This window comes from Hyperolius riggenbachi, chromosome 8 (genome assembly GCF_040937935.1).
Source record: "Hyperolius riggenbachi isolate aHypRig1 chromosome 8, aHypRig1.pri, whole genome shotgun sequence".
Lineage (NCBI taxonomy): Eukaryota > Metazoa > Chordata > Amphibia > Anura > Hyperoliidae > Hyperolius > Hyperolius riggenbachi.
The window spans coordinates 85,153,150-85,177,752 of NC_090653.1; the positions used below are offsets into that span (position 1 = coordinate 85,153,150).

The following is a 24,603-nucleotide window of genomic DNA, read 5'->3' on the forward strand; positions in this document are numbered from 1 at the left end:
GACTGAGTGTCCTAGACTCCTAGTACAGTAAGTAGTAACAGTAAGTACAACTAACTAATTACAATAAGCAATCAGTTATCAGAAGGAAATAGAGTGTGTGTGTAGTGTGTGTACACAGACAGTGAGTGCACACACGCAGGAGCTAGTAGCCTATGAACAGTGACTGAGTGTCCTAGACTCCTAGTACAGTAAGAGTAAGTAGTAACAGTAAGTACAACTAACTAATTACAATAATCAATCAGTTATCAGAAGGAAATAGAGTGTGTGTAGTGTGTACACAGACAGTGAGTGCACACACGCAGGAGCTAGTAGCCTATGAACAGTGACTGAGTGTCCTAGACTCCTAGTACAGTAAGAGTAAGTAGTAACAGTAAGTACAACTAACTAATTACAATAAGCAATCAGTTATCAGAAGGAAATAGAGTGTGTGTAGTGTGTGTACACAGACAGTGAGTGCACACACGCAGGAGCTAGTAGCCTATGAACAGTGACTGAGTGTCCTAGACTCCTAGTACAGTAAGTAGTAACAGTAAGTACAACTAACTAATTACAATAATCAATCAGTTATCAGAAGGAAATAGAGTGTGTGTAGTGTGTACACAGACAGTGAGTGCACACACGCAGGAGCTAGTAGCCTATGAACAGTGACTGAGTGTCCTAGACTCCTAGTACAGTAAGTAGTAACAGTGAGTACAACTAACTAATTACAATATTCAATTACAATAATCAATCAGTTATCAGAAGGAAATAGAGTGTGTGTAGTGTGTACACAGACAGTGAGTGCACACACGCAGGAGCAGCTAGTAGCCTATGAACAGTGACAGTGAGTGTCCTAGTACAGTTACAGTATATAACTACAATACTAATACAATCAGTAGTAAAGGACAGCAGAAATACTGGTATAGAATAGAGAGAAATAAACAGAGGACAGGAGGACAGCTGCCCACACAGGCAAGGCCCTGAGGCCTAAAGCTGTAAGCCTGCAGCAGCTGGCCTGTCTCTATGTAACACAAAAGCTACTAACTAAAATACAATGTCTAACTAACTAACAACAATATAGGTGTGTATAGGAGGTGTATGTGAGCAAAAACGCTAGGTAAATGACCACAATAAAGCTCTTGCTAAGCCAAAGCACAAAGGAGCAACTCTCTCTCTATGCAAGTCTCAGGCAAGGACGGAGAAACGTAACATGGCGGCCGCTATTTATAGGGTAGGGGCTGGCCAGGGTCCCCCTCTGTGATTGGCTGCCGTCAGAGGGCCTGGGAGCCCTCTGATTGGCTCTAAGGACATCAATCTGGGCTATGACGCTATTCGAGCTCGGTACCGAGCTCGAATAGCGCCGTTTGCTCGAATAGCTCGAATAGTGAATGGGCTATTCGAGTGTACGCGAATAGCCCATTCGAATAGCTACAGCTATTCGGAGCTCGAATACCGAGCTCGAATAGCTGGAAAAGAGCTCGAATATTCGAGCTACTCGAATATTCGAGCTCTGCTGAGCACCACTGGCTGATACCCTTTTACAGGGGCATGGGGGGGGGGGGCTACTTGCTACTACTTAACACTGTTAATGTGTAAAATACTTTTGCACCGACAAACCACCGCAAGGATATTCAGTGTGATGTAGTTAGTTTAAGACCCATATTCTGGAAACCGAGTGCAAATTTGCCCAAGCTGTTTTCTTAGCTGAGCAGGCTAGGCTAAATTTGCAACCAGTATGAGGGCCCTGGCACACTGGAGAGCATTTTGCAGGTCGTTTTCATTTTTTTCCATTGACTTGCAGTAAAATCATGGTAAAATCGTGGCCACAGACAGATTTTCCATTTTTTGAGGCAATGAGGGGAATTACAAGAGCGGCCCCAGCCATGGTTGTGCCCAAACTTCCACCAGTAGCAGGCACCCAGATTTCCTGTCCCTTTTGAATGTGTAGCCGGTACACATATTGAAACCCTAATCAAGTCAAGCAGAATTTTTTTTTCATTCTCTAGTTCAGAGAAGTTTAAGAAGTTGAATTTTATTTTAAAACCTAGGTTATCATGTTATCATTAATATTATGATTATTGTTATCATGTACTACAGCTGCTCATACGCATGTAGAAAGACTACAGCCAGCAGGGATCGAAATTGATCGTTTTGGCAATGGTTTGGGGCCCAGTGCTGTACAGATGCATCACTATTTTCCAAGTATATGTTTCCAAGTATCTGTTTGCTTTGGAGGGAGCAGTGGTGCTCAGCAGAGCTCGAATATTCGAGTAGCTCGAATATTCGAGCTCTTTTCCAGCTATTCGAGCTCGGTATTTGAGCTCCGAATAGCTGTAGCTATTCGAATGGGCTATTCGCGTACACTCGAATAGCCCATTCACTATTCGAGCTATTCGAGCAAACGGCGCTATTCGAGCTCGGTACCGAGCTCGAATAGCGTCATAGCCCAGATTGATGTCCTTAGAGCCAATCAGAGGGCTCCCAGGCCCTCTGACGGCAGCCAATCACAGAGGGGGACCCTGGCCAGCCCCTACCCTATAAATAGCGGCCGCCATGTTACGTTTCTCCGTCCTTGCCTGAGACTTGCATAGAGAGAGAGTTGCTCCTTTGTGCTTTGGCTTAGCAAGAGCTTTATTGTGGTCATTTACCTAGCGTTTTTGCTCACATACACCTCCTATACACACCTATATTGTTGTTAGTTAGTTAGACATTGTATTTTAGTTAGTAGCTTTTGTGTTACATAGAGACAGGCCAGCTGCTGCAGGCTTACAGCTTTAGGCCTCAGGGCCTTGCCTGTGTGGGCAGCTGTCCTCCTGTCCTCTGTTTATTTCTCTCTATTCTATACCAGTATTTCTGCTGTCCTTTACTACTGATTGTATTAGTATTGTAGTTATATACTGTAACTGTACTAGGACACTCACTGTCACTGTTCATAGGCTACTAGCTGCTCCTGCGTGTGTGCACTCACTGTCTGTGTACACACTACACACACTATTTCCTTCTGATAACTGATTTATTATTGTAATTGAATATTGTAATTAGTTAGTTGTACTTACTGTTACTACTTACTGTACTAGGAGTCTAGGACACTCAGTCACTGTTCATAGGCTACTAGCTCCTGCGTGTGTGCACTCACTGTCTGTGTACACACTACACACACTCTATTTCCTTCTGATAACTGATTGATTATTGTAATTAGTTAGTTGTACTTACTGTTACTACTTACTGTACTAGGAGTCTAGGACACTCAGTCACTGTTCATAGGCTACTAGCTCCTGCGTGTGTGCACTCACTGTCTGTGTACACACACTACACACACTCTATTTCCTTCTGATAACTGATTGCTTATTGTAATTAGTTAGTTGTACTTACTGTTACTACTTACTCTTACTGTACTAGGAGTCTAGGACACTCAGTCACTGTTCATAGGCTACTAGCTCCTGCGTGTGTGCACTCACTGTCTGTGTACACACACTACACACACTCTATTTCCTTCTGATAACTGATTGCTTATTGTAATTAGTTAGTTGTACTTACTGTTACTACTTACTCTTACTGTACTAGGAGTCTAGGACACTCAGTCACTGTTCATAGGCTACTAGCTCCTGCGTGTGTGCACTCACTGTCTGTGTACACACACTACACACACTCTATTTCCTTCTGATAACTGATTGCTTATTGTAATTAGTTAGTTGTACTTACTGTTACTACTTACTCTTACTGTACTAGGAGTCTAGGACACTCAGTCACTGTTCATAGGCTACTAGCTCCTGCGTGTGTGCACTCACTGTCTGTGTACACACACTACACACACTCTATTTCCTTCTGATAACTGATTGCTTATTGTAATTAGTTAGTTGTACTTACTGTTACTACTTACTCTTACTGTACTAGGAGTCTAGGACACTCAGTCACTGTTCATAGGCTACTAGCTCCTGCGTGTGTGCACTCACTGTCTGTGTACACACACTACACACACTCTATTTCCTTCTGATAACTGATTGATTATTGTAATTAGTTGTACTTACTGACTGTTACTACTTACTTACTTACTGTACTAGGGACACTCACTCAGTCACTGTTCATAGGCTAGCTCCTGCGCGTGTTTGCGCGTGCGTGCACTCACTGTCTGTAGTGTACACACACTAAATTTACTTGTGATTACTACTGATTATTGTAACTGCTAGTTGTACTTCCTGACTGTTACTACTTACTTACTGTACTAGGGACACTCACTCAGTCACCTCACCCACCAACCCACTCCATTAAAGTACCCCACTTTTCACCCGCCCTTTTAAAAAACTTTTGTCTATACGGCCAAAACATCGAAGATGTCTGGAAGTGGCAGCCAGCGCGGTTTGGGCAAGGGGAAGGGCAGCAAGGGAATCAGGAGGAGAGGGAGCAGCATTGTGGCAGGCCGCGGCCGCGCCACCATGCACAGTTCCGCAGCAGCAGCAGCAGCGTCAGTGGCTAACATTCCTCCCATAGCCACTGGCCGTGGATGCCTTGGGCGCCGCCCAGCAGGAGCATCTGCAACTCACGCTGCAGAGACACAGCAGCAGCAGCAGCGTGTAGCACCTGCTCCGATTTTCCTCCAGCCGGGTCGGAAACGTCCCATTGAGGAAAAGCATGCAGACACTGTGGTGCAACTCATGACGGAGGATGAGCAGCCCGCCATCAGCTCTGCATCCGAGGCCTCCACCCTCACCACCACCACCACCACCCCTGTTCGCAGCAGTCGCCCAGCAGGGTCTGGGGAGGAGGCCAGTTCACCGTCACAAGTTGGCGACCTGTCACTCAGCAGTCTTTTTACCCCTGGCACCATCAGGGTATTGTCTGCTGTTGTTGGCGATTTTGAGGAGGAGATGCTGATGGGCACTTTGGGGGATGAGGGATTGGACAGCAAGACTGTGGCGACAGTCAAGCAGCCCATCCATGCATCAGGAGAGGAGTTTGGGGGGTCATCATCCCAGCAGGACATGTTTCAGGAGGGGGAGGATGATGATGACCCGGTGACAGACAGAGACTGGGTGCCACCACCTCCAGGGGATGTCGTCCTCAGCAGCTCTGAGGAGGAGGAGGAGGATGCTCTTGTGGGCCTTGCAAGGAGGCGCATCATTGCAAGCATTGGCAGCAGTAGGCAGGTCCCACAGCCTGCTGGTGTCTCAGGCTCAGCAGCAGCAGCAGCAGCATCTGCCAGTACCACCACCAGCCGCACCCAAGCCCCCCAAGCCCCCCCCCAACCACCACAGGGAGACAGGCAGCAGCGCTTCCATGCCGTAGGGGGATGTTTCTGTCACCAATCTGGCGATATTTCACCATGCCCACTGTGTACAGCAAGTACGCCACTTGCAACCACTGTCAGCAGAAGTTGAGCAGAGGTGCAGACCCCTTAAAGTTCAGCACCAGCTCGCTCATCAACCATTTTGCTGCGAAACATTTCCACCAGCATGAGGAGTTCCAGAGGCTGAAGGCATCTGGTGCTGGCAGTGGCACCACACCCATCACTGCACAGCCTTCAGCAGCAGCAGCAACAGCAGCCACCCGCCCTCCTGCTCCTCCAGCAGCACCAGCAGGAGTGCGGAAACGCACTGCTCCTCCCCCCTCTGCAACTCCTGCCGCCGACACTGAGGCCTGTTCTGGCAGCCAGTCCTCAGTGGCCTCCTCCGCTGTGTCTGCTGATTCCCGTGCCAGCAAAAGCCCACGCCAGAGCCTTTTGAGCGAGTCCTTCCAGGGGGTGGTTAGGGCTCTGCCTCCCAGCAGCCGTCGCGTGCGGCAGCTGAACGGCTTGCTGGCACGGGCCATGTGCTCCCAACTCCTGCCGTACACGCTCGTGCAGGAGGGGAGCGACATTCGTGCGCTGCTTGCTTGCGCAGCCCCAGACTGGCAACTCCCCAGCAGACACTTTTTCTCCCGCAAGGCCATTCCTGCACTGCACCGCTTTGTGATGGCCAATGTGGAGCGAGGGCTGGAGCACGCGGTTGGTGAAAGGGTCCACGTCACCATGGACTCCTGGAGCAGCCGCTTCGGGACAGGCCGCTACCTGTCCTTCACTGTCCACTGGGTCAGCTTGGTGGAAGGGGGTGAGGATGGGAGAGCAGCAGCGGGCACAGCAGCAGCAGCAACACAGTGGGTGGTGCCACCCCGCAGGGTCAGGGGAACTGCAGCAGGTTCCTCCGATCCTCTGCCATCCTCCGGCACACCTGGCCAAACCCCCCGCCTCAGCAGCAGCGTGAAGGCCCGCCACTGCCAAGCGCTGCTGCACTTGGTCAGCCTTGGGAAGACCAAGCTGACGGCAACCCATGTGTTGGCCAAACTCCAGGAGCAGGAGAGGATTTGGCTGACCCCCAGAGGCCTCAGAGTCGGAGAGGTGGTGGCCGACAATGGGGCCAATCTGGTTGCCGCAATAGACAGGGGAAACCTGACCCACATCCCCTGTCTTGCCCACGTGCTGAACCTGGTAGTGCAGAAGTTCTTGCGCACCTACCAGGGGATGGGCGAACTGCTGGAAACGGCAAGGAACGTTGTGCGTCACTTCCGGCGCTCGGCTGCAGCCTGTGCGAGCCTGGAAGACGTGCAAAAGGAGCTGGATCTGCCACGCCATCGGCTGATCCTTGATGTTCCGACTCGCTGGAACTCCACCCTGGCGATGTTGGAGCGTCTGGTTGAACAGAAGCACGCTGTCAACCAGTACCTTGCCCTGGCCACTGTTTCCGCCGCTCAGAGAAGGGACAAGACCAGCAACATCCCGTCCATCGTCCCCGATGATGACTGGAGGCACATGCAGCAGGTGTGCTTAGTGCTGGCTCCCTTTCTGCAGGCCACTAACATGGTGAGCAGGGACCATGCTATGGTCTGCGAGTGGGTGCCCCTGGTTTGTCTGCTGAACAGGGCCCTCGATGCTTTGCTGGAACAGGGAGCGGCAGCCTTGGACCAGCAGGAGCGGCAAGCAGCTGCACAGTCCACCTCTGAGGGGGAGGAGGAGGAGGACTTGGTGGAGGTCCCTGACCTTGCTGCTGATGAGGGGGAGCAGCACAGTGCAGCTGAGTTGGTGCGGGGGTGGAGAGAGGATGAGGCTGACGAGGCAGAGGAGGAGGATGAGGACAGCAGCACTGCCGTCGATGTGCCAGCAGACGTGGCCCGCCTCTTCCCAATGGCAGCGCACATGCTGACGTGCCTGCGCAGAGACCCCAGGGTGATCCAGATGAAGCAGAGGGAGGACATCTGGATCAGCATGATGTTGGACCCACGCCTCAAGGGGAAGTTGAGCCAGTTCCTGCCGCCTGCAGGAGGAGACCCAGCGCAACAAATAAGGAGCTTGCAGCAGGCCCTTGTTGAGCGCTTGGAGGAAGCCTTCCCCCAGCCTTCCACCCCCACTGTCCAGCAGCCAGCACAGAGGCAGCAGCAGGTGCCTGCATCCAGCAGCAAGCGCCCCACAGACCTGCTGTCTCTCAGTGTTGGGCGAACAGTGTTCGCCACTGTTCGGGTTCTGCAGAACATCACCCTGTTCGGGTGATGTTCGAGTTCGGCCGAACACCTGACGGTGCTCGGCCAAACCGTTCGGCCATATGGCCGAACTAAGAGCGCATGGCCGAACGTTCCCCGAACGTTCGGCTAGCGCTGTGATTGGCCGAACGGGTCACGTGGTTCGGACCCGAACGCGCTCTGATTGGCCGAACTGTCACGTGGTTCGGGTAAATAAATACCCGAACCACGTCATATCTCCGCCATTTGTCTGTGGGTTTAGCTTTGGGTAGGCAGGCAGGGTAGTTCGCGCTCCAGCCACGCTAGCCAGGGTCCCCCCCAGTCATTGTGTGTCACTGCTGGGAACAGTAGTACACCGCTCGTTCAGCCACACTATATAGCATTCTGTGTACTGTTCTGTGTCTGCTGGGAACAGTGGTACACCGCTCGTTCAGCCACACTATATAGCATTCTGTGTACTGTTCTGTGTCTGCTGGGAACAGTAGTACACCGCTCGTTCAGCCACACTATATAGCATTCTGTGTACTGTTCTGTGTCTGCTGGGAACAGTAGTACACCGCTCGTTCAGCCACACTATATAGCATTCTGTGTACTGTTCTGTGTCTGCTGGGAACAGTAGTACACCGCTCGTTCAGCCACACTATATAGCATTCTGTGTACTGTTCTGTGTCTGCTGGGAACAGTGGTACACCGCTCGTTCAGCCACACTATATAGCATTCTGTGTACTGTTCTGTGTCTGCTGGGAACAGTAGTACACCGCTCGTTCAGCCACACTATATAGCATTCTGTGTACTGTTCTGTGTCTGCTGGGAACAGTAGTACACCGCTCGTTCAGCCACACTATATAGCATTCTGTGTACTGTTCTGTGTCTGCTGGGAACAGTAGTACACCGCTCGTTCAGCCACACTATATAGCATTCTGTGTACTGTTCTGTGTCTGCTGGGAACAGTAGTACACCGCTCGTTCAGCCACACTATATAGCATTCTGTGTACTGTTCTGTGTCTGCTGGGAACAGTAGTACACCGCTCGTTCAGCCACACTATATAGCATTCTGTGTACTGTTCTGTGTCTGCTGGGAACAGTAGTACACCGCTCGTTCAGCCACACTATATAGCATTCTGTGTACTGTTCTGTGTCTGCTGGGAATAGTGGTACACCGCTCGTTCAGCCACACTATATAGCATTCTGTGTACTGTTCTGTGTCTGCTGGGAATAGTGGTACACCGCTCGTTCAGCCACACTATATAGCATTCTGTGTACTGTTCTGTGTCTGCTGGGAACAGTGGTACACCGCTCGTTCAGCCACACTATATAGCATTCTGTGTACTGTTCTGTGTCTGCTGGGAATAGTGGTACACCGCTCGTTCAGCCACACTATATAGCATTCTGTGTACTGTTCTGTGTCTGCTGGGAACAGTGGTACACCGCTCGTTCAGCCACACTATATAGCATTCTGTGTACTGTTCTGTGTCTGCTGGGAACAGTAGTACACCGCTCGTTCAGCCACACTATATAGCATTCTGTGTACTGTTCTGTGTCTGCTGGGAACAGTAGTACACCGCTCGTTCAGCCACACTATATAGCATTCTGTGTACTGTTCTGTGTCTGCTGGGAATAGTGGTACACCGCTCGTTCAGCCACACTATATAGCATTCTGTGTACTGTTCTGTGTCTGCTGGGAATAGTGGTACACCGCTCGTTCGCCACTGTATAGAATTGTGCTCTGTGTCGCTGCTGGGAATAGTGGTACACCGCTCACCCGTCACTGTATAGCATTGTGCTCTGTGTCGCTGCTGGGAATAGTGGTACACCGCTCACCCGTCACTGTATAGCATTGTGCTCTGTGTCGCTGCTGGGAATAGTGGTACACCGCTCACCCGTCACTGTATAGCATTGTGCTCTGTGTCGCTGCTGGGAATAGTGGTACTGTATAGCATTTCTGTACTGCCACTGTACTGCTGCCAGTCAGCGTGTACTGTAAGGATAAGTGAAATGAGGAAGAAATCCGGTGAAAGAGGGAGGGGCAAGGGAAGAGGTGTTTCCCCTGACGGTTCACGTACAGGCCACAGGGGAGCACCCAAGAAAACCCACTCAATACCGCCCATGTTGTCCAGGACAACAACCCTCACAAATCCAAAAGAACAGGACCAGATAATTACTTGGATGACCTCTCAAGCGTCCAGCAGTGGGTTAAGCAGCACCAGCACATCACGCACGAGGTCCGAGTCCTCAGCCAGTTACAAGGAGCCAGTGGGCACAAAGCTGACACAACCGGCAGCGACACCACGCACACAACTGCCAGATAACCAGTCCGATGAATTACCTCAGGACACAATGGGGTATTCGCAGGAGCTATTCCCAGCCCAACAAACTTCCACCTTTCAAAGGTCAATGGAGGAACAGCCAGAAATGTTGTGCCTGGATTCACAACCGTTAACTGTGGGAAATGCACCGCGCACTGAAATACAAGGCGAGTCCGAAGAGGACTCGGAAACCCAAATCCCAGAGCAATTTGGGCAGGAGGGGTTGCAATTGCAGGAGGTCGGCCGACAAGATCTGGAAGACGACGTTGGAGTGTGCTGCGCAGAGGTTGTTGTGGGGAGCTCTACTCCACGGCGGTGGCCCACAATGACATATGACGAGTTTGAGGAGATGGAAGAGGAGGGTATGGACAATGTGGACAGAGACCCAGATTTTGTTTGTGAACGAGAACATCGCCGTCGTAGCAGCAGCACAGATGAGTCTGTTGAAGAACACACTGCTGCACGAGTTCGCCTTGTGCCACAAGGTAGGCGGCGCGCAATTTCAGGCACCACAAGCGTGGAAGTTCAAGTGAGAGGCAAAAGAGGAGCAAACAGAAATCGCCAGCAAGGAGGCAGGTGCTCCAAAGTCTGGGCTTTCTTTGAAGACTGCACTGAGGATGTTACCATGGCGATTTGCAAGGTGTGCAAGACCCGCCTGAGCAGGGGGAAAAATATTAACAACCTCTCCACCACCAGCATGAGCCGTCACATGCTATCCAAACATCCCACTCTTTGGGCAAACGCGTCAGGACAGGGTACCAGAAACAACACTGCCTCCCTTGGGTTCACCAGACCCGCCTCAGCAGCAGCAGTAGCCCAGCCATTGCGTGGTTCACAACATTCACAAACATCAGACGACGCTGACACTGTCACTTTCCGGAGTAGTGCTCTTGAGGTCTCCCAGTGTTCATCAAACACAACAACCAACAGCCCTTCCGTGTGCAGCGCTACGGTTCAGTTGTCTGTGTCGGAGATGTTTGAGCGCAAGAGGAAATTGCCAGCAAATGACCCCCGGGCCGTGGCAGTAACAGCCAGCATAGCCAAGCTTCTGGCCTGCGAAATGCTGCCATATCGATTGGTGGAGACAAACAGCTTCAAGGGCATGATGTCAGTGGCCATCCCACGTTACGTGGTTCCCAGCCGCTACCACTTTGCACGCTCTGCAGTGCCTGAGTTGCATGAGCACGTGGTCAGCAAAATAACCCGAAGCTTGAAGAATGCCGTTGCCTGCAAGGTTCACCTCACCACTGACACCTGGACGAGTGCGTTCGGCCAGGGTCGATACATCTCCCTTACCGCGCACTGGGTGAACCTTGTGGAGCCTGGCAGCGATTCCTCACCTGCTACGGCACGGGTGTTGCCCACGCCACAAACAGCTGCACCGCCGTCCCTCCCACTGGATAACAGCAGCACCTACCTCTCTGACTCCTTCTCCTCCAACGCATCTCAAAGCTGTACCTCATCCGGAAACGCTAACCCAGCAGCAGTAGGATCGTGGAAGCAGTGCAGCACAGCTGTTGGCATGCGTCAGCAAGCGTTGCTGAAGCTAATCTGCCTTGGGGATAAGCAGCACACAGGGGAGGAAATTTGGAGGGGAATAAAGGAACAGACGGATTTGTGGCTGGCACCGCTGGACCTGAAACCGGGCATGGTTGTGTGTGATAATGGGAGTAATCTCATTCGCGCTTTAAGGTTGGCTAAGCTGACACACATCCCTTGCCTGGCGCACGTGATGAACCTAGTAGTTCAGCGGTTCCTGAGGACATACCCAGGCGTGCCCGATCTGCTGTTGAAGGTGCGTCGAGTGTCCAAACATTGTAGAAATTCCAGTACTGCTTCGGGGGCACTCGCCAAGATGCAGGAGCGCTTCAATCTCCCCCACCATCGCTTGCTGTGTGATGTCCCTACGCGCTGGAATTCTACGCTGCACATGCTAGCCCGCTTTTGCGAGCAGAAGAGTGCAGTGGTCCAGTACATGACGGCGCAGTACCGAGGCACATCCGGCCAGCTGCCAAGCTTCTGTGGATCCGATTGGGCCAACATGTTGGACCTCTGCCAAGTCCTCCAAAATTTTGAGCAATCCACGTTGCTTGTGAGCAGTGACAACTCTTCAGTCAGCATTACCATACCACTGCTGTGTTTACTGAAGAGGTCGATGTTAAAAATCAAGGAAACAGCTGTCATGATGCAACTGGGGGAATCTGAAGGAGAAAACGATCAGCGTGATGGTACCAACATCAGGCCATCCGCCTCAGGGAACGCTGGCCCCAGCAGCTATGACGAAGAAGAGGAGGAGGAACAGCTGGAGTTGGAGCAGGAATTTCATGCCACCACTGACGAGGGCCAGAGCGGTGCACGTTGGACTTCCACAATTCAACGCGAATGGTCAGCAGAAGCAGACCAGGAGGAAGGTGACGACTATGATGCATCACAACAACTATCACAACGCTCACAAGAGGATGATGAGGATTCTGGTAGGACTCTGGCACACATGGCTCAATTCATGCTAGACTGCATTGAACGTGACCCACGCATTGTGCGCATTCTGGACAACACCAATTACTGGGTTTATACCCTTCTGGATCCACGGTACAAACACAATGTTCCAAAACTGCTTGAAGAAAGAGTCAGACAGGTCAAAATGGAAGAATACCAGCAGGCCCTTGTGGAGACTTTAGAGAGGAGATTGACATCCTCCCCCTCCTCTAGCCAGTTGTACGCAGACAGACTGACTTCCGCAAACCCAGGACGACCAGGAGGGCAGCAAACAACGCAAGCCGCAGCTAGTACCCAAAAGGGAATGGTATCGGCAGTGTCCTTGGAGTGGGAAAATTTTCTGACACCCATGCAGCCGCAGCCCACTGAACAGCAAGCGTGCAGATCCACCTCCAACACCGATCGCCTGGAGAAGATGGTCAAGGACTACATGTCAGATGGCGTAGCTGTGTCGAACCATCCATCTGCACCCTTCAACTATTGGGTATCGAAGCTAGACACCTGGCACGAACTGGCAATGTACGCAATAGAGGTGCTGGCTTGCCCGGCAGCCAGCGTTATGTCGGAACGCTGTTTCAGTGCTGCCGGAGGCATCGTCACAGATCGGCGTATCCGCCTCTCTACAGAAAATGCAGACCGTCTGACTCAAATTAAAATGAATCAATCCTGGATTGGAAATGACTACGCAACACTCCAGGACCCCAACCAAGTAACATGACCAATGAACATCTGGGATGGTGTTGCGTTTCCGGGCCCTGTTTATTGAACCTCTCATCTGTATTACATTTATGACTGCATGGCGGCAAAAAGCATTGCTGCTATATCCGCACGCTTTTTGTCCACATGCAAGGCCTGGGTTGTTGTGTCTCACAAAGCGTGGCCTTCTCCTCCTGCGCCTGCTCCTGTTCCATCACGTCTGCTGCTGCTGGGTTAGCGTTGCCGCGTGGTCCCTGTTTATTGAACCACTTATCTTTATTACATTTATGACTGCATGGCGGTACAAAGCATGCTATCCGCACGCTTCTTGCCCTCATGCAAGGCCTGGGTTGTTGTGTCTCACAAAGCGTGGCCTTCTCCTCCTGCGCCTGCTCCTGTTCCATCACGTCTGCTGCTGCTGGGTTAGCGTTGCCGCGTGGTCCCTGTTTATTGAACCACTTATCTTTATTACATTTATGACTGCATGGCGGTACAAAGCATGCTATCCGCACGCTTCTTGCCCTCATGCAAGGCCGGGGTTGTTGTGTCTCACAAAGCGTGGCCTTCTTCTCCTCCTGCGCCACCCTCCTCCTGTTCCATCACGTGTGCTGCTGCTGGGTTAGCGTTACCGGTCCCTTTTCCTGGAACCTCTTATATGTATTACATTTATGACTGCATGCCGACAAAAAACATGTTACCTGTGCAAAGAAAACAGACATTTCCCGCATTTAAAAGACAGTTTTCCCTTTGAAACTTTAAAATCGATTTTCTCAAAAACTATAAGCTCTTTTTGCTATTTTTTTTTCCTCTTGTACCCACTCCCAAGGTGCACATACCCTGTAAATTTGGGGTATGTAGCATGTAAGGAGGCTTTACAAACCACAAAAGTTCGGGTCCCCATTGACTTCCATTATGTTCGGAGTTCGGGTCGAACACCCGAACATCGCGGCCATGTTCGGCCTGTTCGGCCCGAACCCGAACATCTAGATGTTCGCCCAACACTACTCTCAGCCACGAGCTCTACAGGACTGTAGAGGCTCCGGCAGCAGTGACTAGAGAGGAGGTGCATGCAGCAGCATCCTCCACCGGTCACAGCCAGCGCCTGACCCGCATGGTGGCTGACTACATGGGGTCCTACAGCGGGCTTGACAGCGATGCCCCTGTTGATCCCATGGAGTATTGGGTCAAGCGTCTGGAGATCTGGAGCGAGCTGGCGCAGTACGCCCTGGAAGTGCTGTCCTGCCCCCCTTCCAGCGTGCTGTCCGAGCGCTGCTTCAGTGCAGCTGGTGGTGTGGTCACCGAGAAACGCTCACGTCTGTCTCACAAGTCTGTGGACAGACTGACGTTTCTCAAGATGAACCAGGCGTGGGTGGAAGGCGAGTTCCAGGCCCCTGTGGTCGGCGAGAGGGGGACATGAACTGGCTAAGAACCATCGTTAATGTGCCTTACCACCCTTTACCACCTCCTGGCTCCTGCTCACTAAGCCAGCCTGGTTCACTTTGACTATTACGTCGCCTGCAGCCACACATTTTACACCTACAGTGGGCTGCTGTGTACTGCCCTTCTGCTGTCTGTCTGTGTTTCCCAAACTTTACAAACAAAACCAAAAAACCATAAAAAAAAAAAAAAAAGGTTTAATTTTTCTGAGGTGCCCGGGTTGAAAACTGTGTTGTCCCAGTTGTGTATTGGACACGATGTGGGCTGCACGACCGCTGTCTGGGACCTCCTGTTGTGTTCATTTACGGCCTGGTATCACCGCTAGGTACCAGGGCTATTATGTCACGCTGCCTGCCTGCTGCCACACTCACACTACTCCTCCATTCCTCCTGCTGATGCTGCTGTCTGTCTGTGTTTCCCAACGCCAGGGTACACAGATTTACCTTCTGCTGCCACTCTGCCACCAGCTATTACGTCAAAAAATAGCTATATCTGTGTAATTGGTTGTAAAACCAAAACTACAAAACCATAAAAAAAAAAAAAAAAGGTTTAATTTTTCTGAGGTGCCCGGGTTGAAAACTGTGTTGTCCCAGTTGTGTATTGGACACAATGTGGGCTGCACGACCGCTGTCTGGGACCTCCTGCCTGCTGTGTTTATTTACAGCCCTGGTATCACCGCTAGGTACCAGGGCTATTATGTCACGCTGCCTGCCTGCTGCCACACTCACACTACTCCTCCATTCCTCCTGCTGATGCTGCTGTCTGTCTGTGTTTCCCAACGCCAGGGTACACAGAATTAGCTTCTGCTGCCACTCTGCCACCAGCTATTACGTCAAACAATAGCTGCTCACATTACTCCTCCATTCCTCCTGCTGCTGCTGCTGCTGTCTGTCTGTCTGTGTTTCCCAACGCCAGGGTACACAGATTTACCTTCTGCTGCCACTCTGCCACCAGCTATTACGTCAAAAAAATAGCTATATCTGTGTAATTGGTTGTAAAACCAAAACTACAAAACCATAAAAAAAAAAAAAAAGGTTTAATTTTTCTGAGGTGCCCGGGTTGAAAACTGTGTTGTCCCGGTTGTGTATTGGACACAATGTGGGCTGCACGACCGCTGTCTGGGACCTCCTGCCTGCTGTGTTTATTTACAGCCCTGGTATCACCGCTAGGTACCAGGGCTATTATGTCACGCTGCCTGCCTCATTGACTGCCTGCTGCCACACACTCATCCTCCTCCTCCTGCTGCTGAATTTACCTCCTGCTGTCTGTGTGTTTCCACTGCCAGGGAGCACATACAATGGCGCTTTCAACATGCGTGCGCCACCAGCTATTTGTTACGCTCAAAAATAGCTGCATTTCTTTAAAAAAAAATTTGAAAAGAGAAATAAGTGAAGAAGAAGACGATATAGAAGAAGATGAAGAAGATGAAGAAGAAGAAGAAGAAGAAGATGAAGAAGAAGAAGAAGAAGAAGAAGAAGAAGAAGAAGAAGAAGAAGAAGAAGAAGAAGAAGAAGAAGAAGGAGAAGAAGATGAAGATGAAGAAGAAGAAGATGAAGAAGAAGAAGATGAAGAAGATGAAGAAGATGAAGATGAAGAAGATGAAGAAGAAGAAGATGAAGAAGAAGAAGATGAAGAAGAAGATGAAGATGATGAAGAAGAAGAAGATGAAGAAGAAGATGAAGATGATGAAAAAGAAGAAGATGAAGAAGATGAAGATGATGAAGAAGAAGAAGAAGATGAAGAAGATGAAGAAGATGAAGAAGATGAAGAAGAAGAAGAAGATGAAGAAGATGAAGATGAAGAAGATGAAGAAGATGAAGAAGATGAAGAAGAAGATGAAGAAGATGAAGAAGAAGATGAAGAAGAAGAAGAAAAAGAAGATGAAGAAGAAGAAGATGATGATGAAGAAGATGAAGAAGAAGAAGAAGAAGACAATATAAAAGAAGAAGAAGATATAGAAGAAGATATAGAAGAAGAAGATATAGAAGAAGAAGATATAGAAGAAGAAGAAGAAGAAGATATAGAAGATAAAGAAGAAGAAGAAGAAGTATATACAGTACTGAACAAATTTCTGGACACAACTTCTCTTTTCAACTTTTTTTTTTAAAGGAACATCCCCACATAATCACTTGCTGTTGTTACTTGGAAAAAAAGAGGTTTCTTGCATCATTCACCCTCAAAACAAGTGTTGGAAGCTATTTAAGGCCATTTCGAATAGTCAGCTCGAATAATGAGCTCGAATACCGACTCGAATAGTGAGCTCGAATTCCGAGGTCGAATCGAATAGTAAAAATTATTCGACTCGAATATTCGACTGATCTCGAATAATTTACTATTCGAATTCGACCTAACTCGAATTTTGAAAAGGGGTATTTGAGCATCACTGGGAGGGAGATGCAGGGATGACATATAGTGGACGATGGAGCAGCTTCCAGTGGACGGGTCCATCTAGGAGAACAATTTGCTTTGGGGTCACTCAAGTGTCCAATGTCGCTAAAGATTCACCATACTGGATCTTTAAGTGGTTTCAGAGGCTCTTGTACACAATCTAGGTTTATGCTAGAATCTCACTTGAAGCGCTCTTTATCGGCCACCGTGGCCAAGATCAATCTAGCATGGGTATGTTGGCTTTATACACACACTAGATGGTTCTCAGCTGAGAGGGCTGGTTAGGACTGGCTCTGATGAGAATCTAGTGTGTGTACGGTGCCCCTGATGTGCTGTCAAGAGATCAAGGGAGCCATATTATCTTGGCTGAGCGCAGACTAAGGTCATCATACTCCTCCTTTCCCCTCCTAGTCTACTGTGCACTGCGGATCGTTCTTCCTCTTTCCCGCCCCCATAACAATAGTATGTGTCACTAGCCTGTACTCTAGAAAGGTATTTGTACAGCACTCAGTCCCAAAGCATGAGTAAGCTGCAGGCTGTCAGCAGCGCAGACGTGGCTTCCATTTTACTTATTGTATCCTTTATTCCCCAACTTTTAAAGCTTACTAGGGTTCTTTTCCCACTCTGAGCCATGGTTTTGTTTCAGGTCTGTTATGAATATGCGGTACGTCATTTACTGTAATACTGTATGTTGGTATTCCTCCTAGGATCATCTTTAGGAAACAGAGCTGTGTAATGTTCTGCAAACATGCACGATGCACGAGAAAGACCGTCAGATGCTTGTGTAGCTTCAAAGTTTTCTGTCCACGCCCATTGATCTCCTAACAGTTAGGAAATGTAACATGAATCTACAGTCATGTGGAAAACAGAAGAAAGGAGGTGCCAGGGAGATTTTTTTACTTTTTAAACATGTTTTAATATACAGACCATTGTGCAATTTTAATAATCCAAAAAGCTAATTTCATATTTTATATGTTGGTAAGGTTTCAAATGGGCAGCTGACTCTCTTGCACCGGCCGGGTGCTTGTTAGCACTCGGAGCGGTGCTAGGCAGGCAGCCCCACATAGAGTCAGATCTGAGTGCAGCCACAGCTGTGCTCAGACTCGACATGTTACAGTCCTGTGCCACGGGGTAGCACAACCACGTGTCAGCGTTTGATACATTTGGTGTTACTACTGCTGCAATTCAGCTGCATTCAAATTGCACCAAAATTGCACTGGCCGGCTGCAGATGGGGCGCTGAACTGCTCGGCAAGTGTGTAGTTCAGCCTCCCATCGGAAAGAGGCGTTCATTTCTCTTTGGTACTGAAGAGTAGGGGATTGACATGCCTGAATAAAAAAAGTTCTCAAAGGACTTCTAAAGATGGTTGTACTGTAGATACATGTGGGTCTGGGAAGGTATTTGCAAAAGCAATTGCACACCAGCAATTCCACTGGTCAGAAGATCATCCACAAGTGGCGAAAATATTATACTTTCAATTGGCTCAGGTTAGGTCAGAACAGGTCATTCTAACAACCTCAACCTCAACAGCACAAAAGAAACTCAAAGAGGTTTCCATGTACCCCAAAATGTAATCACATGGCCTACAAGAAACTGTTTTTCCCCGTGCCATCAAGATTCTGCTGCTAACGAGGAACCAAGCAGATGTTATAAGACCGATGAACAACACTGTTATTGTTGGGAAGAGGGGTAAGGTCAATATCCAAAGGATCCTCATTTGATTTAAGATGAAAATTTTGCAGGATAAAAGTGAGGAAGAGAAAGATCTCCATTCTTGCCATTCCTTCTCCTAGGCATATTCTCCTTCCTGTGAACACCAGAAAAAAAATGCATGGTTACACTTTGTAGCCTACTTTTAATACCTTTAAATATGCAGTAAGACAGTATACTATCTGAAGGCCCAATTTTTGACATACAGTAAGATACCAGGGTTTCAATCTTGGCTGGAACCAGTTCCCATTCAACAAGGGGTCTTCTTTGGATGAGACTCACTAAGGGTCTATTTCCACTAGGATATTGCATATTGCATGCTTTTTTCCCCGTATGCAAATTTTCAGGTTATAATGTGAATGCTTCATTAAAATGCCATTAAAATTACATGTGATCAAACTTATTCCCACCCCTCTTTATATAGCCCAGGAGAGGACCTGATCAGGTCCTCTCCGGTGCTATATAAGGAGGGGTGTGAATCAGTTTGATGTGCATTTGTGTCTGGTGATGACTTGAAGAAAGTTCTTTATACTGGATGGTGCGGATCCAGGCTCAGACTGAGCCACCGAACTGCCAATTTTTTCATCGGTAGGCGCCGGGCCGCCCTGCCTCCTGGGGGCCCCAGAGCTGAGAAGGAGGGGGGCACAGCACAGGAAGGGGGGAAATTGTGCACAGAGTGGAGGGGAGGGGGGGCAAGCAAGAGGGGGCGGGCCCCAGGCTGAAACTTCCTTGGTGGGCCCTTAGTGTCCCAGACCGACCCTGTGCGGATCCTTATATGAAGCATATTCAACACATTTCCCTCTAAGCTCCAGGGGACAGATCAAGCACACAATTGAGATCCTTTGGTGCTTAAAGGAGTCATCAGGCAACATGGTACAAAATGAGCGCTACTTACCGGGGGCTTCCTCCAGCTCCAAGCTCCCAGGATGTCCACAGCTCTGCAGCCAGCCGTTCGCCAGAGCTCTGACCCGGTCCCCGGCGATGACGTCAGAGCGACCTCGAGATCGCTCTGTACTGCGCATGTGCGAGCGGCGCTGTCAATCACCGACACGTGGGCCGGAGTGGACTGCGCAGTAGTTCTGCGTCTGCGCAGTCCGCGCCGACCCACGTGGCGGTGATTGACAGCGCCGCTCACGCAGGCCGAGTACAGAGCGACCTTGAGGTCGCTCTGACATCATCGCCGGGGACCGGGTCGGAGCTCCGGCGAACGGCTGGCTGCAGAGCTGCGGCGAGGGACGTCCTTGGAGCTTGGAGCTGGAGGAAGCCCCCGGTAAGTAGCACTCATTTTGTAACATGTTGCCTGATGACTCCTTTAACCTTATGCTATAAATACGCAAGTTTTAATGCGAGATTTCACGTGTCTAACAATCAGTACATGAGAAATGGAAGCGTGGTGAAGAAATCTGCAGCATACCATCCATATTTTTTTCTGCATCGTAACCACTAACCACATGCAACAATTCACATTCAATGGAAATGACTCCCATTGACATTCAAATGGTTACATTTTCAATTCGAAAATTAGCAAATTTGCAATTGATGGAAACAAATCCCTAATGCTCCAGGGTGGCCTACTGAGCACCAGCCAATTGGCTGCAGCTCTCAAACACGCCAAGTCTAACAGGAGAAAATCGCTACACAAGTGTTCAAATTTATTATATGTAACATTACATGTAATATGTATTTATATAGCACCGACATCTTCCGCAGCACTTTACAGAAAACATAGTCATGTCACTGACTGTCCTCAGAGGAGCTCACAATGTAATCCTACCATAGTCATAGCATAGCATCCTACCATATTACTGTGTGGTGGCTGAGAGAAATTTTTCAGGAATCCCCCAACACCTGCCCTCCCCCCCTCCACCCCCCTTTGTGAAAATACTGGGTTTGCCTCTGCTCAGAACCACACACACGCCTCCCAATTTGGCCCCGCTGAATTTAACCATAATAGATGCCCTGGGAAACAATCCCCAGTCCATGAAATTGGGTATTGGGGGGCAGCGGGTTAGGGGGAGATTCATTGTTTACCTATGGGGGGCTGCTTCTAAAGTCTGTGTGGAGTGCACCATCACCATCCGCAGCTGCAATGCATGCTGGAAGATGCATGTTGCAATGCATGTCGGGAGTAGTAGCCCATGCACCTTCCTGGTGGGAGATATATACGGCTATAGTGATTGACCTGCATGCTACATAAAACTGCAGCATGCGGTCCAGATTCACAGATGGCACCAACAAGTAAAGTATTCATGCATGAGTATTGAACATTTTACACTAGGTGGTACAGCGCAGGGGGTGGCGAGGTGACAAGGATTATGAACAGATTACACAGCATTGCAAACAAATGGACGATGCAGCAAAAGTGCACGATGGAAGCGCAGTGTGACACACCACGCATGCAGACCTACTTGACATTGACATACTTCTTGTCTAGCAGGGAGTACATCACTAGCCGGGGGCAACGCAATGCATATGACCCTGGTGCCATACTGTGGCGCAGGGTCATATGAAGGCTGGTTTCTGTGGTGCCATGGGGTGCTTGCCCTGCATCTCACCATTATGATGGCACCAAGGTTGGCTGCCCCAGCACCCAGGCTCCAATAACTTTAGCTTTTTCTCCCTTTCTGTACTTTTCTATCACTTTAATTTTTTGTTTTTTTTTGTTGGTTAGTTTAGACTTTAGCTTTGGCAAGAGAGACTAAAGGAGCCCCAGAAGGACCTCAAGCACGCCAGCAGGCTATGACCCACCGGGCCATCCACGTGGTGGAGGGGCCCGGAAGGCTCACGAGGCCCCACTCGTTGTCAGCCTCAGCAGTACCTCCGCCGAGAAGCAGCTCCTCACATTCAGCAGACTCACCAGCTACCGGCATCAGATGTAGAACTGAGGGCCTGGTGCTGTAGACAGTAGACAGAGCTGTACGCGGCGAAGGAGCATGTGTGACTGCCGCTGGACAGAGGCCACAGTGAGTAAATCCTATTTCCTGCACTGCACAGCACGGGGGATCTGGAGGAGGAGGGGTGAAGGAGAGGGGGATCGCAATGGGGAAGCGGGTCACTGCGGGCGGGAGGGGAGGCCGCTGTGGGCGGTCGAGTAATCACTGGGTGGAAGATCGCTGAGGGAAAGTTGCCGCAACGTCTCTGCCCGGCTCCATGTAGGATTCCCTAGGATGGCTGGATGCATGGTTTGCCACGGTGGGTAGCACAGATTGCTACCCACAGTGTGCCGACATGCATCCAGCCATCCTAGGGAATCCCATAGAAGTGAAAAAAGTGGAGCCGGTGGAACAGAGAAGTTTTAGATCTCCCTGGCGGCACTGATGAGCCTGACTCGTCAATACCGCTTTCAGCATCCTTTTACTGGATGATTCAAGCTCATCATTGCCGCTAGGGAGGTTAAAGAAGTTCGGCATGGCCCAAGAACTTCTAAAGTCCTTCTACTTCACCACTATCGAGTCTGTCCACTGCTCTTCCATCCTTGTCCGATACGCTGGCGCCATTGACAGGTATGGATAAAAAAATCAGAGGGTCATCAGAACAGCAGAGAAAATAATTGGGAAACCCTTTCCCTCTCTGGAGCTCATTCATGATGCCAGGATGTGTTCCAGAGCAGGAAGGACTGCCAATGATCCATTACACCCGGGCCATCGTTTCGGGTTCGAGGTTCCAAGCCATCCCCACCAGCACATCAAAGCACAGAGTCACTTTCTTCCCCACAGCGGGGAGACTTTTGAACTCTTTACAAGCCCCTCGGTCCCCTCACTCAGGGAATCACCTCCTTAGTGTGCTGCACCCCATGTTACGAGAAGAGCTATTCTGACTTCTTTCTGTTTTTGCAATGTCACTGTATCTGTTGAAGAGGCTGTTACCGTTTCTTGCACAGCTTATGTTTTTGATGGTGCTTTAACTTGTTGTTTTTCTTTTCTACTGTCAGTGTGTCTGTGAAATAAGTGCTCAAGGCGTTGCTCTGTGTTGCTAAAACCAATTCCGGCCATGTCCCAAATCATGCTTGGTGAAATAAAAGGTTTCTGATTCAGGATTGTGATTCACAATCTAATCTTAGGTATAAAACCGGCCTTAAATGTAATAAAATAAGGGAAAATGTAATAAAATAAGTGCTACTTATTGGGGGCTTCCTCCAGCCCCAAGCTCCCAGCATGTCCCTCTAGAGTTGAGCCGAAATTTTCGTAATTTCGCATTACTATAATTACGCATGCGAAATTTGCGATTACGATGCGAAATTACGGTAGCGTAATTGCCATTAAAATCGTAATTGAAAATACCGCAAGCGTAATTTTCAACGCGTAATTTCGCGTTTCGTTCATGCCGTAATTTTGCATTAAACGCTACCGTAATTTCGCGTTAAACCGTAACGCTCCGTATAATGTAAAAAAGCCGCCGACTTTAAGGGTTAATAGCAAAGCCCCCTTAAATGCCAAGAGCCTCAAATTTGGAGAATATATTAAGGAGATCAGGAGGAATAAGAGGAAAAAATGTTTTTTTCAAAAAGACCTTATAGTTTTTGCGAAAATCGATGTTAAAGTTTCAAAGTAAAAATGTATACATTTAAAAACCCGCCGACTTTAACGGTTAATAGCAAAGCCTGCTTAAAGTTTAGGAACACCAAATTCCCAGGGTATATTAAGGGGATCAGTGGGAATAAGAGGAAATTTTTTTTTTCAAAAAGACCTTATAGTTTTTGAGAAAATCGATTTTTAAGTTTCAAGGGCAAAAATGTCTTTTAAATGCGGAAAATGTCAGTTTTTTTGCACAGGTAACAATAGTGTATTATTTTCATAGATACCCCCAAGTGGGAAGAGTTTTACTTACTTCGTTCTGAGTGTGGGAAATATAAAAAAAAATGACGTGGGGTCCCCCCTCCCAGACCTCTTTAACCCCTTGTCCCCCATGCAGGCTGGGATAGCCAGAATGCGGAGCACCGGCCGCGTGGGGCTCCGCACCCTGACTATACCAGCCCGCATGGTCCATGGATTGGGGGGTCTCGGAAAGGGGAGGGGCAGCCAAGCTTTCCCCTCCCCCTCCGAGCCCTTGTCCAATCCAAGGACAAGGGGCTCTTCTCCACCTCCGATGGGCGGTGGAGGTGGAGGCCGCGATTTCCTGGGGGGGGGGGGGGGGTTCATGGTGGAATCTGGGAGTCCCCTTTAAAAAGGGGTCCCCAGATGCCCACCCCCCCTCCCAGGAGAAATGAGTATAGAGGTACTTGTACCCCTTACCCATTTCCTTTAAGAGTTAAAAGTAAATAAACACACAAACACTTAGAAAAAGTATTTTAATTGAACAAAAAACATAACCATGAACAAAGTCCTTTAATATTCTTAATTAACCATTAATACTTACCTGTCCCTTTAAATAAATGATCCCTCGAAAAAGCCTCGGAAATGTTCTATCAGTTACAATGTAACAAAGTTATTACAATGTAACAACTTTGTTACATTGTAACTACGCTGCACCCGACGTCACTCGCCGCTCAGCCGCCGCATACGCGTCTGCGCTGCACGGACCCGACAGAGCTCTGAGCTATATAGCTCAGAGCTCTGAGAAGCATCTTTGAATTTGGGCTCCAAGGAGCCCCATTGGTCCTTAGCAGACCAATGGGGTTCCTTCAAATCAGAAGGAACCCCATTGGTCCAAGGAGCCCCATTGGTCCTTAGCAGACCAATGGGGTTCCTTCAAATCAGAAGAAACCCCATTGGTCTGCTAAGGACCAATGAGGCTCCTTGGAGCCCAAATTCAAAGATGCTTCTCAGAGCTCTGAGCTATATAGCTCAGAGCTCTGTCGGGTCCGTGCAGCGCAGACGCCTATGCGGCGGCTGAGCGGCGAGTGACGTAGGGTGCGGCGTAGTTACAATGTAACAAAGTTGTTACATTGTAATAACTTTGTTACATTGTAACTGATAGAACATTTCCGAGGCTATTTCGAGGGATCATTTATTTAAAGGGACAGGTAAGTATTAATGGTTAATTAAGAATATGAAAGGACTTTTTTCGTGATTATGTTTTTTGTTCAATTAAAATACTTTTTCTAAGTGTTTGTGTGTTTATTTACTTTTAACTCTTAAAGGAAATGGGTAAGGGGTACAAGTACCTC

The 24,603-nt window shown here is 49.1% G+C and overlaps 1 protein-coding gene across 2 annotated transcripts in view; it reads right to left on the reverse strand.

The window, feature by feature from the left end:
* Positions 1–17,678: 17,678 nt before the first annotated feature.
* The window catches only part of LOC137529001 (cytochrome P450 2B4-like), an 81,119-nt gene continuing 74,194 nt past the window's right edge, over positions 17,679–24,603 (reverse strand). For both annotated transcript variants that reach the window (XM_068250859.1, XM_068250858.1), the window contains exon 10: positions 17,679–18,594. In XM_068250859.1, the coding sequence (XP_068106960.1) occupies positions 18,413–18,594 (182 nt within the window). In that variant the 3' untranslated portion in view covers positions 17,679–18,412. The remainder of the gene's footprint in view (positions 18,595–24,603) is intronic.